At 31.5% G+C, this 19,068-nt stretch overlaps 2 protein-coding genes across 2 annotated transcripts; both read left to right on the plus strand.

Annotated features, from left to right (window-relative positions):
- The first annotated feature begins 14,212 nt into the window (after positions 1 to 14,212).
- LOC18095225 (60S ribosomal protein L13a-2) lies at positions 14,213 to 16,217 on the plus strand. Its single transcript, XM_006369737.3, has 4 exons — positions 14,213 to 14,574; positions 15,210 to 15,326; positions 15,420 to 15,507; positions 15,903 to 16,217. Exons 1-4 carry the CDS (start codon positions 14,303 to 14,305, stop codon positions 16,044 to 16,046), a joined length of 621 nt encoding a protein of 206 aa, XP_006369799.1. The 5' UTR covers positions 14,213 to 14,302; the 3' UTR covers positions 16,047 to 16,217.
- Positions 16,218 to 17,715: 1,498 nt separating this feature from the next.
- LOC18095226 (probable pectinesterase 29) lies at positions 17,716 to 18,408 on the plus strand. The gene is made up of 3 exons (XM_024586344.1): positions 17,716 to 17,868; positions 17,994 to 18,064; positions 18,270 to 18,408. Exons 1-3 carry the CDS (start codon positions 17,716 to 17,718, stop codon positions 18,406 to 18,408), a joined length of 363 nt encoding a protein of 120 aa, XP_024442112.1.
- The last annotated feature ends 660 nt before the right edge of the window (positions 18,409 to 19,068 follow it).

The raw sequence follows: 19,068 nt of genomic DNA on the forward strand, positions 1-19,068 counted from the left end.
GTGGATATAAAAGTACAGAAACATATAATCAAATTGACTATTCTCAAAAAAGCTAAATTTAGACTTGTAATTGAGCTTAACACAACGATAACCTATATATATCGAGACATCAATGCTATAAAAACCAATCCCCCACACAATGCCTATGAATAGACACAAATGAGAAGTATAAAAAACAACACAAAACTTGGTTAATTCTTCGATAAGTCATGGTAGTTTTATGAGGAATCATGAGTAAGAACAAACTCTTATACACAAGTTTTATTTCTGAATAATCAATCCACCTTTTATTATTATTTTTAAAACCTAAATACAAGCTAAATAATCCTATTTATACAAGGTAAAATATCCTAAATAATGATGGAAAAATAATAAAATATTTCTAAATAAAACAGGAAGAAGAATCTTAAATCAATTGGGAAACTAATAAAATTTCCGCACAGTAGCTTCTAGACCTTATCATAAGGCCTTCAGATATCCAATTGTCCTAAAATTTTAATTCAATATAGAACAAGACCTCTGGAAACTTATGGTAAAACTTTATCCCAATATAACAGTCCGATTAAACATTATACTTATTAATTAGAGTAAACCTATGCATCAAGAAAAATAAGTCTAAACCCGTCTGTAATGCCAAAATTAATTAGTCTACCATTGCAAAAATAACTAGGTCATGTTATAGATGGATCAGGTCCCTCTTGCACATAGATTAAATTGACTAAAGTTTGATCATCACTTATTGAAGATATACCCTTATTCAAATTCATCTTGGTCCAAATACTTTGAATAAGCTCATTAAATGCATCTTCAAGCTTCTTTACCTTTGATCTTATAATTGGCCTAACTGGAACTTTTAATAAGTTATTTGGTATAGTTTGGATCGCACCATCCCCTCTCTTCTCAAAACGATTCGACCTCTAACTGTCACCTACATCAAACAAAGAGAGATTAGAAACATTAAAAGGAGCACTAACATCATATTCACTTGGTAGATCTACTTTATAGGCATTATCATTTACTTTTTTTCGCCCTTTATTAGTGTTGAATGCATATTGTTCATTTGTTTTTTTATATTATCCGCCTCACATTCTCATAGAAAGCTTTTACTACCTATGTTTTTCTATTGCCATCAAGACTAACACTTTCATCAATAGCTAAAGGAAACAAATCCAAAGGATCAAAGGATTAAAGCCATATACAATTTCAAAAGGAGAATAATTAGTAGTAGAATAAACACTCCTATTATAAGCAAATTCAATAAATGACAGACAATCTTCCTAATTTTTCAAATTCTTTTGAATGATAATTCCTAATAATATAGTTAAAGTCTTATAAACTATTTCAGTTTGACTATCTATTTGTGGATGACAAGTAGTAAAAAATAACAATGTTTTTCCTAGTCTCCCCCCACAAAACCTTTAAAAGTAGCTAAGAAATTTAACAGCATGGTCATATATAATGCTCTTAGGTACCCCATATAGCTGAATTATTTCTCTAAAGAATAAATTAGTTATGTTAGTTACACCATCAATTTTATAACAAGATATGAATTGTTTCATCTTAGAAAACCTATATATAATTATAAAAATATAACCCTACCCTTTTTTTAGCTAGGCAAACCTAATACAAAATCCATTTATATATCAACCCTAGGTTCCTTAGGCACATGTACAGGAGTAGATAAATATTGAGGTAACACTTTAAACTTAGCTTGTCTACATGTTATACATCTAATACAAATTCTTTGCATATATCTTTCCATCTTAGACCAATAAAAATGCTTATACTAAATATCTAAAGTCTTAGCAACCCTAAAGTGTCCTATCAATCAATCCTCATGAGCTTCACGAACTAACAATTCATGCATAAAATAATTAGGTGCACACAATCTCTTTTCTTTAATAAATATCAAAGAAATACAATATTTTCCATTAAAAAATCACACATTTTTAGACTAGAATATAAACATTCTTTTCACAAAACAACTAATACATTTCTTAAATGTTTAACATGCTTTTCTAAATTCTTGCTATAAATCAAAATATCTTCAAAACAAACCACAATAAACTTAAATATAAAATTGTATAAAACATGGTTTATTAATCTCATAAAAGTACAATGTGTATTAGTAAGTTCAAAAGACATCACTAACCACTTATATAAATCATATTTAGATTTAAAGGCAGTTTTTCATTCATTTCTTTCTTTCATTCTTATTTGATGGTATTCATGTTTCAAATCAATCTTAGAAATTATACATGACTCATGCAATTCACCTAATATATCATAAAGTTTAGGAAATGAATGTCTATATTTTACTGTAAAATTGCTGATGACACAACACTTAATATACATCCTCCAAGTCTCATTATTTTTTGGTACTAACAACACAAGGCACATGAACTCATGTTTTCTCTTATGCACCCTTTTGACATCAACTCACTACAAGATTTAACAGTTTTACCGACGGAATTTTTTCATCGGCGTAAGACACATATTCCGTCGGTAATTAATTTACCAACGAAATCACCGACGAAAATGCTCCGTCGGTGAATCTTTCGGCGGTAATTTTTTTTCATCGGTAAATCCGTTGGTAATAAAAAAATATTATTACCAACGGATTTACTGACGGAAAAGACGCGTCGGTAATAATATTTTTTATTACCAACGGATTTACCGACATAATTATCGACGGAAATTCCGACTATAATTATTTAAAAACATTTTTAAAAAAATTCATTTTATAAAATTATAAAATAATTAAATTAACATAAATCAACACTCTATAATATATACTCAAAATGCTTGGAAAAAAGAATAAAAAAATCAATTCAAAAAAATTTGCAACAAATAAATAAAACGAAAAAATAAATTCAATTAAAAATTGATCTCATTTGAAAAAAAAATCTCACAACAAAATTTATACAATTATTAAGAAAAAAACAATTAAAAATAAAATAACAAACAAATACAGTGAAAAAAATCATGAAAAAAGAAGAAAAAAAAAATCTTACCTTAATGTAGTTGCAAGTGAAACTAAGGAGAGAAAAAAAATTCGTAAAGCATATTAATTAAAAAAAAAACTAAGAGGATAAAAGAAGAAAGAAGAAGAAGACATACCCGAGCATGGAGGAAAAGAGAAGGAGATGAGGAGAGAAAAGAAGAGAAAGAAATAGATATTGATGTTTTTTACATATAGTGAAGAAGAAGAAGAAGAAGAAGTAGTAGAAGAAGAATAATAATAATAAGAAATGAGTCTGTCTCTTGTGAAATAAGGGGATTCAGGCTTTTTATTGGGGCCCGTTAGCGACGGATTTACCGATGGATAATTGAATATTAATATTTTTTTTGTATTTCGTCGGTAATTCCATCAGTAATATTTAATTTAAATTTTTAATTTCGTAAAAAGTTTTCAGAAACCGCCAACAATTACCGACGATTTTTCAATCCGTCGGTGATTCCGTCTGAAATATTTAAATGAAAATTTTAAATTAATTGAATTTTTTCAGAAAACTGCCAAATAACACCGATGAATTTTCAATCCGTCGATGATTTTTTCTGTCGCACCCGACATCCCGGCGGCCTTAAAAATAATCCTTGAATTATGGAAAAAGAACATATTTCTGACATCTTGTTCTTTTAGGGAAAAAGTCTTGTTTAAGGAGTCGCCACCTAGTATTATGGTCACTAGGAACCCTAACTGGTCAACAGAGATTCTATGGTACGGGACTGGTTACGTAAAAGGAAAGTTATTATCACCCCTTAAACGTTCTGCTTGAGGCATACTGCATTGCTGGTTTTGTCTTAAATTGCTAAACGTTTATTAGTTTATGCTATGATGATTTTCTTATAATATTCCTGACTCTGGTGTCAGTCAATATTCGACTACGGATACTTCCAACTCTGACGTTGGTAAGTATTACGTAACCCAAAACAAAAATGAATGGTGTTGCTGACTCTAGCTCTTTAAATAAACCAATAAAAATAAATTTAAATATATGCACGTATATTTTATATTTTTATATTTATATTTTATTTATTTTTTTGGGGCTGGGCCCAGCTCAGCCCACATGGGCTGGGCTGGACCCAGCCAGCCCGGCCCGGTCACTGGCCCAAGCCAGTGACCCGGCTGGGCAACATGAAACACGCGTGAACTAAATCACGCGTGCATGAGCAGATAAAGGAATTAAAATTAGAATGTACAGTAGGAAGTGAATTAAAATGAAAAGCAGGGAAAGAGAAGCTTACTTACCTGGGAGCAGAATGAAGGCGATGGCGTGCTGTGCTGGACGAACGACGCTGCCTCCTCTTGCTCTGCTTTTTTTTCTTTGCTTTCTTTATTTCCTGGTTTGCTTCTGTTTGTCTCTCACGTTATATTTCCCTCCTGTTTTCAGAACACCTCTCTACTCTCTCTCGGCCTGTTTCCTCTCTCGTTTTTCTTGGGTCAGTATTGGTGAGGGGAAGCCTATTTCTGGTATGGGAGTTCTGGAGATAAACCTGAAAGTTCCTGTGGTTTTCCCCCTCTGTTTTTTTTCTCTCTGTCTCCCTCCCTGTCCAGCCTCGGTTCTGCCTTTTTTCTCCCCCTGGCTTTTTCGTGTTCCTCCCCTGTTTTTCTCCAGTTTTTTCCACAGTTTTTCCTTTTCTCTCGTTCTTGGCTTTTTCTCCCCGCGCTCTCTCATCTTCTCTGGCTTTATAGCCAGGAATGCCAAGCATCTCTACAATTGAAACGGCTTCAAAGCCATTACTGCAGAAATCGTTCATGTGGAAGGAGACGAAGAAGGCGATGCTGATTTCTAGAAACGGCGCCGTTTGTGTGATTGGAATGGCCATTTGCAATCTAGTCACTGAAGTTCTGATATCGTGTAATCAAGCCCCTGGGTAAATTGTAATTGGACCCCTGTATTTCGGCGCTTTTTACACGATAGTCCTTAGACTTTAATCTGTTGCAATTTCGCCCCCAACTAACCCCAAACTTTGCCATTTCTTCAATTAAGTCCCTGATTTCATTAATTTAATTAAATCCAAGTCCAATTAAGTCTCAAAACTTATCAATTCTTCAATTAAACTCTTGATTTGCTTAATTAAATTAATTCCAAGTTTAATTAAGTCTCAAAACTTATCAATTCTCCAATTAAAACCTTGATTGGATTAATTAAATTAATTTCAAGCTTAATTAAGTCTCAAATCTTATCAATTCACCAATTAAACCCTTGATTGGATTAATTAGATTAATTTCAAAGTTTAATTAAATCTCAAAACTTCCAATCATGTTGTCCTTAACCCAAATTTTAATTCATTCTTCATTTATTTCATTTTACTTGTTTTTCATCATTATTATTTTTTCATTATCATTTTTTTATCCTTTTCAGTAAATAAAATAATAATAATAATTAAAATAAAAGGGTCAAAAATTGGGTTATGACATTGTCTGTAAAGAACAACAATTAACAGTGCAATTGAAAAGTGAACAGTTCTGGAGCTCTCTGGAAAATACCGATGAAAAATTTCATCGGTGATTCCCTTTGTAATTGACATGATGAACAGTGTTCACAGTTTACCAACGAATTTACCGACGGATTTCACCCACGGAATAAATTTCGTTGGTAAAAATAGCACGTCATCATTTTTTTTTGCTTTGTTTTAATTTTTTTTTCCATGGTAATTCCCTCGGTATATACCGAAGGAATATTTCCGTCGGTAAAATCCCTCAAAAATTTACCGACGAAAATATTCCCTCGGTATTTCCATTTGTATTTATCGATTTTCTGGTAGCGACTCCTCTACTTGATTTATAGTTTTTTTTATCTCATCATGATTAATTCTATAGGCTAGTTGATTAGGTACAGATGCTCTAGGTACAAGATCAATTTGGTGCTTAATTCCCCTAATAGGTGGTAACCCACTAGGAATTTCATCAGGAAATATATCCTTAAAATCCTATAATAAAGAAACACAAATAATCAGAATATAATGATCAAGGTAATTAATGTTAAAATATGCTTTCTTATACACAAGTAAAATCATATGCATATCATAAAAATAAACATTATTTATCTCACCCCTCTTTGTATAAAAATTAACATTTTTCTTAAATTTTTCCACACTTTTCTTTTCTCACCCTTCCTTTTTCTCTTTTCTTTTTTTTTTTTTTTTTTTAAGCTGAATCCCCATTAATTCTTATTTTATCTGAATCTAACCTTTTTTCTCTCTTTGCTCACTTTATTTTCACTCTTCATCACATTCTTTTCTCACCCTTCCCTTTTCTCTTTTCTGTTCTTCTTTCTTTTTTAAGCTGAATCCTCACTAATTCTTATTTTATCTGAATCTAACCTTTTTTTCTCTCTTGGCTCACTTTATTTTCACTCTTCATCACATTCTCATATGGTTTGATATTTTCTTTGGCTTCACTTTCTCCTTTCAATTTCAATTGGTCTTCGTACACTTGTCTTGGGGATAATGGTATAAGTATGAATGTCTTTTCACCATTCTCTAGAGATTATATGTTCTTAAACCTATCATCATTGGTTTTTGTATCAAATTGCAAAGGTCTCCCCAATTATAAATGAGTAACATATATAGGCATAACATCACACAAAATCGCATCCTTATATTTTCTAACTGAAAAAGAAACCAAAACTTGCTTAGTAACTCTTACTTCTTCATAATCATTCAACCATTAAAGTCTATAAAGCTTTTCTTGTTTGATAATGTTTAGATTTAATTTTCTAACAAGTGTAGTACTAGCAACATTAGCACAATTCCCACCATTTATAATCATACTACATACCTTATTATTTATGTGGCATCTAGTATGAAATATGTTTTTTTTTTATTGCTTTATATCATCCTTCTTAATTTGAACATTAAGTGATCTATTAATCACCAAAGTCTTTTCTTCAACTAGATATTTAACATTACTATAGTCCTCAAGTGGTGGCATCTCATCCTCCTTGGATTTGTCACTTTTAGATTCAATCTTACCATGCTTCCTTATAACCACAATCTTTTTGTTTAGACATTGTGAATCTAGATGTCCACTCTCTAAACACCTAAAACCCTTAATATCATAATTATGATTAAATGAGATCTCAACTTTACCTTTTTTTGTTTTAATGGTCGAATATTTCCTCCAAGCTTTAGATGATTCAACTTTATGCCCACAATATTCAACTTTAATGTGAAAGCCCCTTCTCTCCTACAATTTGGCGTATAAGCTAAAAATAAACTTGAATTACTTTATTGAAATATACTGCCCTTTCTCTTTGACAATCTCTTTATCTTGGTAGCTATATGAAGCATATTTTCAATCTTAATATAGTGTTGTAAATTAACCATATTATTTATATCTCTATTCAATCCATCCAAGAACCTTGCCATTGTAGCTTCTCTATCCTCTATAACATTAGCTCTAATCTTTACGATCTTTATTTCCTTGTGATAATCCTCCACACTCCTAGAACCCTAAGACAAACTTTGCCATCTTTGATATAGCTTCCTATAATAATGATCAAGAACAAACCTTCTTCTCATGACTACTTTTATCTCATCCTTAGTATTTATAAGTTTCTCTCTATTACTCCTTTTTTTCTAAGACAAGTTGATCCCACTAAATAATAGCACATTCAATAAACTAAATAATAATAAGTTTTACTTTCTTTATCTCAGAGCAATGGTGATAGAAAAAAATTAACTCCACTTTTTTCCCACTCTAAATAAGCTTCTAGATCGTTTTTTCCTTAAAAAGCCATAATTTCCATCTTAATACTGCTTAAATCTCTATCCAAACCATCTTGAAATCCATCCTCCCTATCTACCCTCTTATGATTGAATTGCTTAAGTGGCCAAATTCCTATAGGCCTTTACTTCTATAGCCCAAAACCTACCACCATGATTGTCATCAAGATCTTTGACCTTCTCATTTGTATTTTTGGGTATAGAGTTTTTTCAAATATGAATTAGCTTATCTCGTAGACCTTCTTCCTTTTAAACCTCTACGGTTTAGCCCATCTCAAAGACTAGCCACTTTGGTTTTCAAACCAACCACCCCACTCATTACTTCTGTAAACTTTGTATTTGTCAACTCCAATTATTGTTGTATGACCAAATAACCTCATTCAGGATTATTCCTATCTTTTGATGGTGATGATCAACTTTTAGTTGACATCATTAAAAGTTATAAATTAAGTTAATAGCATATATATATATATATATATATATATCGTTACACACTCACTAACGTGTATACATTAAATAGATAGCACTCCTCTCGTGTTTCACATAAATTTTTGGCTTTTGAATACTAAAATACAAATTCGTGCGAAATAGTAATGATATGAAGGCATGAAAAAAAGACCATGAAAATTAAAAAACCAATGAAATAAGTTTTAAATGACTCAAAATAACTAAAGCACTTTCGATTATATATATGTATATATATGGTGGTCAAAACTAAAAAAACAAAATGATGCAATAACTATCTTTTTTTTGTTGTAATTTTCAAGAAACTCAACCAAGTAAATCTAAAATATCTCAATTCAAGATTTATCTCTAAGAAACCCCAAGACTCAAGATTTTTTTTTTATTTAAAGCAAGTGGTCGAACTCTATGTTTCTTTGAATCAAAATTTGCCATCTAACAATTTTTTTTCTTGCGATTTTCTTTGTTCTTCTATTTTTTTAAGACTTTATTTAATCAAGATGACAAATAATTTTCTTTTTAACTTGATGCCACAACTAGTTTTTAAAGAAGATAAAGAACTCGTTAACAATGAAGTATACGAAAAAACTTGAAGATAAAAGGGATATAACTTAATTTAGAGTCTTGTATTGATACCAACTAATACAAACCCCATGGATATAAAGATCTAGAAACCTACAGTCAAATCAACTCTTCCTAAGGAAGCTAAGATCAAGCTTGAAATTTAGCTTGACACAATGATAACATGTACCGAGGCACTAAGATTATAGAAATCAAACCCTCGCCTAATGCCTATAAAGAGACGTGAATGAATAGCATAAAATACAACACGAAGCTTGGTTAATTCTTCAATAAGTCAGGGGAGTCCCTTGATAAACCAAGAGTTAAAGCAAACTCTTACATATAAGTTTTATTTTTGAATAATCAATCTATCTCTTATTAATTTTTTAAATAAAATATAAGATAAGTAACCCTATTTATACTAGGTAAAACTTCCTAAATAATGCTAAGAAAATAAGAAAAGAGTTCTAAATAAAATAAGAAAAAGAATCATAAATCAACTAGGAAACTAATACAGTTCTCGCATAGTAGCTTCTAGACCTTGTAGCAAGGCCTTCTTGATGTCTAATTGCTTTAAAGTTTTAACCTAATATAGAATAAGACATTTGGAAACTACTGGTAAAATTTCAACTCGATCCAACAGTCGAATCAAAACTTATGTTTGTTAGAGTAAAATTGTATATTAGAAAAAAATAAGCTCAAAACCACCTCTAATGCCAAAATTAATTAGCCCACCATTATAAAATAATTAGGCTTATGTTGTAGATGGATCAAGCCCCTCTTGCACATAGATTAGATTGACTAAGGTCTGATCATCAATTATTTAAGATATAACCTATTTGAAATTGATCTTAACCCAAGTACTCTAAATAAGCCTATTGAATGGATCTTTGAATTTTGTCATTGATCTTGTAATTGGCCCAATTGAAACTTCTAATGAATCATTTGGTGTAGTTTGGGTTGCATCAATATTGAAACTTAGAGAAAGCAATTTCACAAAGTAAAAGTCCACCTTGTCATTAGAAATGTTTTGAAACAAATCCTAATGAAATGATCACCCTAAAATAAACTGTAACATTTTGGCCCTTTTAAGTGTTAAAATCCACCTTGTTCTTAGAAATGTTCTCACTTCTTGGTGTTTGATTTTTTTATTCTTGTGAATTCGAACTTAGAACTTTCAAGACAAAAGGTTCATACTATTAGCAAAAAAGACAATTGGGAAAATGCTTTATTTGCTTGTATCCCATAAATTAGTTGTAATTTGAAAGTTATCCACCATTGATGCTTTTTTTATCTTTTTTGTTTAGAACGAGCTCAAAATCCCAAACCCAAGGCCCGAAACCACAATTTATATACTTTTATTTCTTTTTGTTTTTTTCTTTGGTTTGGTGAATAAACGAACTTGTTTCAATGTTATCATTGTGAATTTTAATATGAGAAGGTGGTGAGTCAATGTATAATGTATTAGTTCAACCTATTTTTTAATTATTAAATAGTCTTCCTAAGATCTAGTTATGAAAAGATTTAGATTTGATATACAAACTCAACTTCAATAAAATAACCTTTGAATTTTGATCAAATTTAATTTAATCTCTAACCTTTTGAGATTGATCCTTCAAACTATTATGTTAAAGTAAGGCACTACTTTCATTAGATTTTTTTTTTTAAAAAAAACAAATAACAAAGAAGTGTGTTATTTTCTGAGAAAATGTTTTTTTAATCTTTAATAAAGATGGTGCATTGATTTAACTTGATAGTTTGAGGGATTCAAATTACAAAATTGAAAGGTAAAAAATTGAGTTGAATTTGATCAATAATTTAGATCATCTTACCACTTAGAGAAAAGATTTAATAGGCCTTGTAACAAAATCAAATGCAAGTATCATTGGATTAAAACAAATACCCACAAAAAGCTATTTTACCCGCACTACGTCGTGAGTTAAATAAATTATATATATATATATATATATATATATATAAATTAAATATGTAGGCTTTTTCAACGTGTATTTGTACATAAAAAAAATAAGTTTGAATAAAAAAGCTTATGCATCAATATAATCAAATAAATCAAGAACAATGTATGTAAAAAGAAAATCATTAACAATAAATGAAGATAAAAATAGAAAATTAATAGATATATATAGATCAAGATATTTGACATCGCAACATGGGCCTTTTACCCCGTTGTGTTGAATGACTTTGTTTATCAAAATCAAATTTTCATTTAATCAAACAATAATATAAACAAATACACATGAAATTGATTGAATAAAAAAATAAAAAAAATTATGTAAGGTTACACATATTAGAAATGTTATCTAATTTCTTTTATATAAAAACTAAAAACAATTATAGATGAATTAGAATAATCTTTTCAAAAATTAAATACATATAAAAAAACTATAAAAAAATCATCATTTAAAAGAGGCTATATTAACCAAATAAAAGAGAGAAGGAGTATTATTTTAAATATAAATAAGAAAATAATTTTTAAAAAAATAGATAAAAAAGAATTTATTTAAAAAATAGAAAAAATATACTTTATAAAAAAATAAAAACGTCAGGCGCAACTGGACTTTTATTTTTTTTATTGCAGGATGATATATCATCCACCCTAATTTAAAATAAAAAAAACATGTTATGGTAGACAATGCATTGTCTAACTTTTTTACTCTAAAACCTATTTTTCAATCTATTTTGTTACTTAAAACAACTAGAAAACACATTAAGAACCTTGATAAACCTATTTGCGGCTTCAAAATACCTAAAACACCACCCCAAAACCTGAAATAAAAAAACTACCTGAGCTTAAATTTATATTTTTAAGGCACTTTCAAGGTAAAAACAAGCACCTAATATGAACTTTTCTCATTAAATGAAACCATTTGACTCAAAGATAGACCATTTTGATGGTCGGGATTAGCATCAACAACATTTTTTCTCTTTTCCATCAAAATCCGGTAATCGCTCTCTCTCCTCTCTCAAACTAGGAACTAAAAAGATAACAAAAACTTTTGAACCAAAATTAAATCGGAAAAATATTGAGGGACCAATTATATATTGTTTTTAAAGTGTGAGGACTAAATTAAACTTTTGTGTGAACTTTGAAACCATTATCCATTTACGAAACATTTTCTAATTTGATCCCCTGTCTTTCAATTTTGTCCTTATTCAATAAATTTGATTCAATTTGCTTTTAACTTGGCTAAAAAAGGATGCAATTAACCCAAAAAAAGTTTGAGGATTGAATTGAAAACAAAGCAAAATCTTGAACTGTAGTTCCACAGTAAAATGTGAAAGGGTGAACAGTGGTGTGTGCATGGTAAAAAAGCCATGACTTTTAGATTTTTAGTAACTAGATCATTGACCCGTGCTACACTGTGGGTCTGGTCAAATTTCTCTTCAAAATATTGAGTGCTCAGAAATTCAACCTTCTAGAGTGGATGGAGTGTTAACAAAAGCTGGTGGAAGATGAAGTGGAAGATTTTAAGGTCGATTCAAGTCTATTTTTTGGGTTAATTGGGGGTTGTGTTTCAACAAGGTTTTGGTCAAATTTTTCTTGAATATAAAAAAATGTTCAAATGTTGCTAATTTTTTTTCTAGTGTAAAAATAAATAAATTGTGTGGGGGTTAACTCGATGTAACTCAGTTGACTTTGAGGGAATAAAAGCAACTCAGATGACCTGTAAAAATGTAATTTGAATAAAAAAAATCAAAATGATATTTTTTTAATATTAAGATAGCAATATATTGGATTAACTTGAGTCAACTTGGATCAACATGTCAAATCCACGACTTAAGTTATGAGACTATGATAACCCAATAGAAAGCAGATCAAAACAAAGTATGAAGCCTAATTCTCAATCAACCCAATATTAAAGGATGATAATGAAAAAAAAATCAATTAAATAAAGGACCTAAAAAAGTGACCCGAGTTAACCTGTCAAACCCGTAACCTGAGTCATAAAACCAAGATAATCTTATAGAAAACAAATTACGAAGTCCAATTCTCAATTAGTTCAATGTTGAATAATGACTAGTGAGATTAAAAACAAAAATTAATTAAAAAAATGACATAAAAAACAACATGAGTCAATCCACCAAACTCATGATCTAGGTTATGACACCGAGATAATCTCTTAAAAAGAAAAAAAAACAACTTTATTTAACCCAGGATAACTTGTCAAATCCATAACTTAGATAATGAGATTGAGATAAACTCATAAAAAGAAAATCAAAACAAACTATAAAGCTCAATTTCCAAACAATTTGTCAGACCCAATGTTAAACGATAAAATTTGTAAAGATTTTAATTTAAAAAATGCTATAAAAATGAGCAAAGTCAACTCGTGTTAACCCGTTAAGCACTATTCCTAGGTCATGAGGCTTAGATAACCTAATTAAAAGCAAACCAACACAAATCATAAGGCATGTTTTTCAATTAAATACAATATTAAATGATGAAATTGAAAGAAAAAAAAGTCAATAAAAAGGAAAAACAATAAGTCAACTAGGTTAACCCGTCAAACCCGCGATCTAGGTCATGAGATAAGAATAACTCAATAAAAACCATATCCAATGTTGAATAACTCGTGACCGAGATAACATCTTAGAAGAAAATTTAAAAAATGACTCGATTTAATTGGGGTTAAAATGCCAAAAATCCACAACCTTGATCATGAGATCAAAATATCTCTATAAAAAGCAAATCAAAACAGATTATGAAATGCAATTCCCAATTGACCCAATGATGAAATTGGAAAGAAAGAAAAAACTCGATTAAAAAAAACACAAAAAACAACCCGAGTCAACTCAGGTTAACTTGTTAAGCACTATTCATGGGTCATGAGACCGAAAGAACCTAATAGAAAGTAAACAAAAAAAAAATCATGAATTATAATTCCAAATCAACCCAATATTAAAGGATAAAATTGAAAAAAAAGTTAATTAAGAAAAATAAAAAGAAAACTCGAGTTAATCGGGTTAACCCGTTAAGCATTATTCCCGGGTTATGAAACCAAAATAACCTAATAAAAAGCAAACAAAAAAAATTATGAAGTCTAATTCTTAATCAACTCAATATTAAAGGATAAAATTGAAAAAAAAATTAATTAAAAAAATCTAAATTAATCAAATTAACCTGCTAAATTTACGATATATGAGAATAACATAACTCAACTAAAAATAATATAATATTAAAAATAATATAATAAAATGTATTCGATTGAAAAAATGAAGGAATAAAAATAACAAATTACTATTTCAAAGTAACAATGTTCCATGAGGGGAAGACTAAAACTCCTTTTCAGTTTTTGGTTAATTACTATTTCCATAACATCAATCATCATGGGCTGGCTAAATATATAGAGCCCAACCCCAAAATACAAAACCTTAAGGCCCAACTCTCTAAAGTCCATAAAAAAACCACCCCATATAAAACCCTCTCAAACCTACAAACACAAAAACCCTAAAGGCCTTCTCTTTTCTCACCTCCCTCACACGAGCCGCTCAGCCAGAGAAAGCAGAGAGACACACAGCCACAATGGTGTCTGGGTCAGGGATCTGTGCAAAAAGAATTGTTGTTGATGCAAGGCATCATATGCTAGGCAGGCTTGCATCAATACTTGCTAAAGAGCTACTAAATGGGCAGAAAGTTGTTGTTGTTAGGTGTGAAGAGATTTGTATCTCTGGTGGTTTAGTAAGGCAGAAAATGAAGTACCTAAGGTTCTTGAGGAAACGCATGAACACTAAGCCTTCTCATGGTCCTATTCACTTCAGGGCTCCTTCCAAGATTCTCTGGCGTACCATTAGAGGGTTAGTTTTTTATTTATTAAAATTTGAGTTTTGTTGAGAAAGTTTGGTTTTTTGTTGGGTTGTTTTGGTTTGGTTAGTTATAGAAGGTGATATTTGGATTGTTAGAGGATAACCCATGTTGTGATTTGTGAGATGTTAGCATCTTTAGAGATGTATAATTAAAGTTTAAACATTGATGATCCTTATTTTACTAAGCACGGAAAATTTTAAGCTTTAACAGTTGAGGGTCCTGAAGCCATAAAGATTTACAGTATATTAGGGTTTATTATTGAAGTTACTACTCTTTGATGCTGAAGGTTTTTTTTATTGAGAACAAACAGGTGACTTAGTTGTGAGTGGATAATAGTTTGGATGTGCGTTTGAGGAATAAGAACTTTTAAGTTGATTACCGTAGAGAAAGTGTCAAGTTTTTGCGAATGAATTTTAGCGTTTGAAATGATGTTTGTGCCGTTGAGGTTGTCTTTATAGGGGAAGTGCCCCATCTTCTGGAATTAGATGATTGTTGATAGTTGTTTTTATGTTTTTGTTTTATTCGCATTTGCATCTTGCAATGTTTTTGGTAGTCCAAGTTACAACTTTAGTGTCTCCATGCTGTTTTGGTTTTATCGATGATCTAAAATTTATTTTGTTTGAAGGATGATTCCTCACAAGACCAAGCGTGGAGAGGCTGCTCTTGCTCGTTTGAAGGTTTTTGAGGGTGTTCCTCCTCCATATGATAAGACAAAGAGGATGGTGATCCCTGATGCTCTCAAGTGAGTCTTCTTAGAAGGATCTTATGTGAGAACTATGTGTTTTGTGGTTCATGTAGCTGGATGCTTATTCTTTCTATGTTTTGGATTAATCAGGGTTTTGAGGCTCCAGCCTGGACACAAGTATTGCTTGTTAGGACAGCTTTCATCTGAGGTTGGATGGAACCACTATGATACCATCAAGGTATGAATTGGCTACCTAATTCCTTCCTCTTTCATTTTTGCTGCCCACTTACCATATTCTCCCATAGTTGGATGCTACCTATTTAAATATTTCATCAAACTGTATTTAGGTTAACAATTAGAATCCCTTCCCCTGTTTTTCTTTGTACTTTAAATTGTACAGTGCAGTGATGGCTGTTATTGTCATATGCTGGACAATGATCGCAATTTGCCACCAATGGTGTTTCTATCTGCGATATTTGATGTAGTCTTCCATTTAGTTATTAACTTCTAAGGATGCCAGCTATTGTACAACGTATTGCATGATTTTACTGGCAATAATTTGCCTTCGTCAATAAACACTGGTCATCGAGTTTTTTTGTGAGGCACCTTTTTCTGACCTGTTCTTCCCTGCAGGAGCTTGAGATGAAGAGAAAGGAAAGAGCCCAGTTGATCTATGAGAGAAAGAAGCAGCTGGCAAAACTGAGGGTTAAGGCTGAGAAGACTGCAGAGGAGAAGCTTGGTCCCCAGCTAGACATCATTGCTCCACTCAAATATTGATTGGAGAGAAGGTTGCTAGTGAATGAGAAACTCTGAGAATATTGTTTTTGCATCCCAGACTGTTTTCTTTTTTGACAATTTCTGTTCGAGTGAATTAACTTTATCAACAGTTTTATTGGAACATGGTTTGGCATTTCAGTTTAGATATATAATATTTTGAACCTTCCTTTATCCCCCTTGGTGTTTTGCATATCCTGAAAAATTTATGGAGCATTTAGCTCTTGGATGTTTAATGGGTTTGACTGGGAAAACAAGAAATGATTAAGAGCAGGAATTCAGGATCATAAAGGAGTTAAAGTTCCAATGCTCCCTAAACAAGATGTCCAGGAAAATGTTTTAAGTGGAACATTGAAGGGGGATTACCATGAAAACTCAGATGGAGCTCTGTATCCACTGTCCTTGCTTTGAACTCCCAGTGACATGGGCCAGTCCTGATCACGAGCAATGCTATCTGTACTGAAACAACATTTTCTTACTATTTCATGTGGCAATTACTCCTTTCTTAGCCAATCATTGGATATTTATGGGATTTAAAAGTCGGCCAGTTGTTGCTTGACTCCTTTGTTAGTAACGTTTATTATGCCAATTAGGGAAAATCGTTGATCTTGCTAAATGATCACCCCGCAAACGAGAGATCTAGCATCGTTTACTTGCGGATATCAAATCTTCACAAGGAATTCCTTGCTGCTATAGTGTTGGGTTTTTGGGGACCTCGAAATGCCACCCCCATCTTTTTCACTATTCCTGTACCTTTCCATTTATTGATTCTAATTCCATAAACACACTTGTGGCTTTCCCTTTTCCCCTCCAAAATCTTCAAAACTTTGATATCTTTTTAAAGACTAGCCAAGAATGTATAAAACAATTTATTTTGATACACTTTGTTTTCTCATGGTTTAACCTTTTTGTATCTTACACGCAAGTTTTCTCAGCACTTTTCTCCATCAAGATGTTTCTTCCATGGTGTTCATGCTCATGTTTTGCTCTCATGCTGTGCAGTTTTCGATTAGGATTAGCCAATGAAACTTCCAAAGATATGGTAGTAAGAAGTATGATCCTAACAGAAAGGCATTGCCTTACAAAACACTCCTTGTTGATCAGTCAGGCCATGAAAACTTTTCTAGTGTACAATCTGCCATTGATTCCATTCCATCAGAGAATAAGAATTGGGTTTGTATCTACATAAGGGCTGGAACGTATTGGTAATATATTTTCTGCTAGACAATTACACGCTTCTGTTTATGCATGGATGAACAGTAATTTCTCTCTTAGTCTACATAACTATTTTGTGTATTGTCTAAGGAGAAGGTTAAGATCCTTTATAACAAACCATATATCATTCTCAAAGGAGAGGGAAAAGGGAGGACTAGGATTGTTTGGGATGAGCATTATTCAACAGCACAAAGCGCTACTTAAATGTCTTTAGCAGATTATATTGTAGTTAGAAGCATGACCTTTGTGGTAAGTGATCGATAATCTTAACATAATCATGATTGTCTAAGAAAAGAAAAGAATCTCTCTTTTACGCGTTTCCAGATTGTCCGTCAGTCAGGGAAATCTACTTTCATTTTCTTTTAAATTTTCGTAACTGATGATATTGTTCGTTCGTTTTGCAGAACTCCAATAATTTTCCACATAATAACAACCCAAGGTGCCAGCAGTAGCTGCAATGGTAACCGGCGACAAGACTGCATTTTACCAATGTGGCTTTGCAGGGGTGCAAAACACACTGTTGGATGATGGAGGCAGGCATTACTTCAAGCGTTGCAGCATACAGGGTGCTGTTGATTTCATCTTTGTAAGTGGCCAATCTATTTATGAGGTATACCTTTTACTTCAACAACATAGAAGTAGTACGTTTTAACCAAGTTCCATGTCTCTAAATCATAGGCCACTTAAGTTAATATTGTTGTTTTTGATCAGTTCGTATCCTTTCATTATTTGTAGGATTGCTCTATACAAGCACTTGGAGGGTTTATTCCAGCACAAGGAAGAACGAATCCAAATGATGCAAATGGGTTTCTGTTCAAGGGATGCAATGTTATATTCTAGGGTCTTATTCCGCCTGGAACTTTGTTGGCCATGAGCACGCTTTCTAAGCTCACAAATCATATCTATCTACCCAGCTTGGTTCCTGTATAAATTAAACAAATATGCCTAAATTATGTTGTTAGGGATGGAAATGTGTTTAATTAGTGGCTTCTATGTTCACATAATTTGCAGGAACCATATAACATTTGCCGAGTATGGCAACTTCGGTCCAGGAGCTGACACTTCAAAAAGGGTTAGCTGGGCAAAGAAGCTGAGCATTCAGAGCTTGGAAGAATTAACCAGCAAGTCTTTCATTAATAGCGATAACTAGATGAAAGAACAACCTATTTAGATGCAAGCAGCTATCTTGTTTCATATATCCTTTGAAGTGGTTTTTTAGAGAACCGCCCGGCTTGGTAGTCTCAGGGTGCAGGTGATGCAGGAAGAAGCACAAACAAAGAACAATAGCAAAACAAAGGCAAAGAATTGCAGACAAGAATTCTAAATTCAAAGTTTTATTCTCTAAAAATAAAGTCTAATGTAGTCTAGCTTTTTATGAGGTTTATAACTTCTTTAAACAGGTTAGAAAAATCCAACTCTACTAATTAATAAAATCATTGATTCTAAAACATGAAGAAAAATAATAGAAAATTTGAAATAAAACATCAAATCTAGAAAAATAATAAATCCTAGCCTAATTTGAGAAAATTCATGTAGCGAATGGATTGACAAAGTGTCTCTAATAGAATTAGGTCTCGAGAATCTCATGAAAAAATTTAAATCTAATCCAATAATCAAATAAAAAATTATAGCTTTTTTTAGCTACTATATTTGACATAACCATATCTTGTCTTGAGTCTAACCCTATCTCACTAACCCATAAAATATTTGTTAGGTTATTTACATAGTTTATTGATAATTCTACAAATAAAAGGTGAAACTCGATCTCTAGCAAATAAAATATTGAAGGATGAAAATTAAAAAATAATAA

Source organism: Populus trichocarpa, chromosome 1 (assembly GCF_000002775.5).
Source record: "Populus trichocarpa isolate Nisqually-1 chromosome 1, P.trichocarpa_v4.1, whole genome shotgun sequence".
Taxonomy (NCBI): Eukaryota; Viridiplantae; Streptophyta; class Magnoliopsida; order Malpighiales; family Salicaceae; genus Populus; species Populus trichocarpa.

Bases quoted from the DNA above. Each gene is read 5' to 3' on its own strand.
- LOC18095225 (XM_006369737.3), top strand. From the start codon at position 14,303: ATGGTGTCTGGGTCAGGGATCTGTGCAAAAAGAATTGTTGTTGATGCA. The intron at 14,575-15,209 runs GTTAGTTTTTTA...TTTTGTTTGAAG, and splicing joins CTCTGGCGTACCATTAGAGG to GATGATTCCTCACAAGACCA. The intron at 15,508-15,902 runs GTATGAATTGGC...TCTTCCCTGCAG, and splicing joins ACCACTATGATACCATCAAG to GAGCTTGAGATGAAGAGAAA.
- LOC18095226 (XM_024586344.1), top strand. From the start codon at position 17,716: ATGGTAACCGGCGACAAGACTGCATTTTACCAATGTGGCTTTGCAGGG. The intron at 17,869-17,993 runs GTATACCTTTTA...CATTATTTGTAG, and splicing joins GTGGCCAATCTATTTATGAG to GATTGCTCTATACAAGCACT. The intron at 18,065-18,269 runs GTTTCTGTTCAA...CATAATTTGCAG, and splicing joins AATCCAAATGATGCAAATGG to GAACCATATAACATTTGCCG.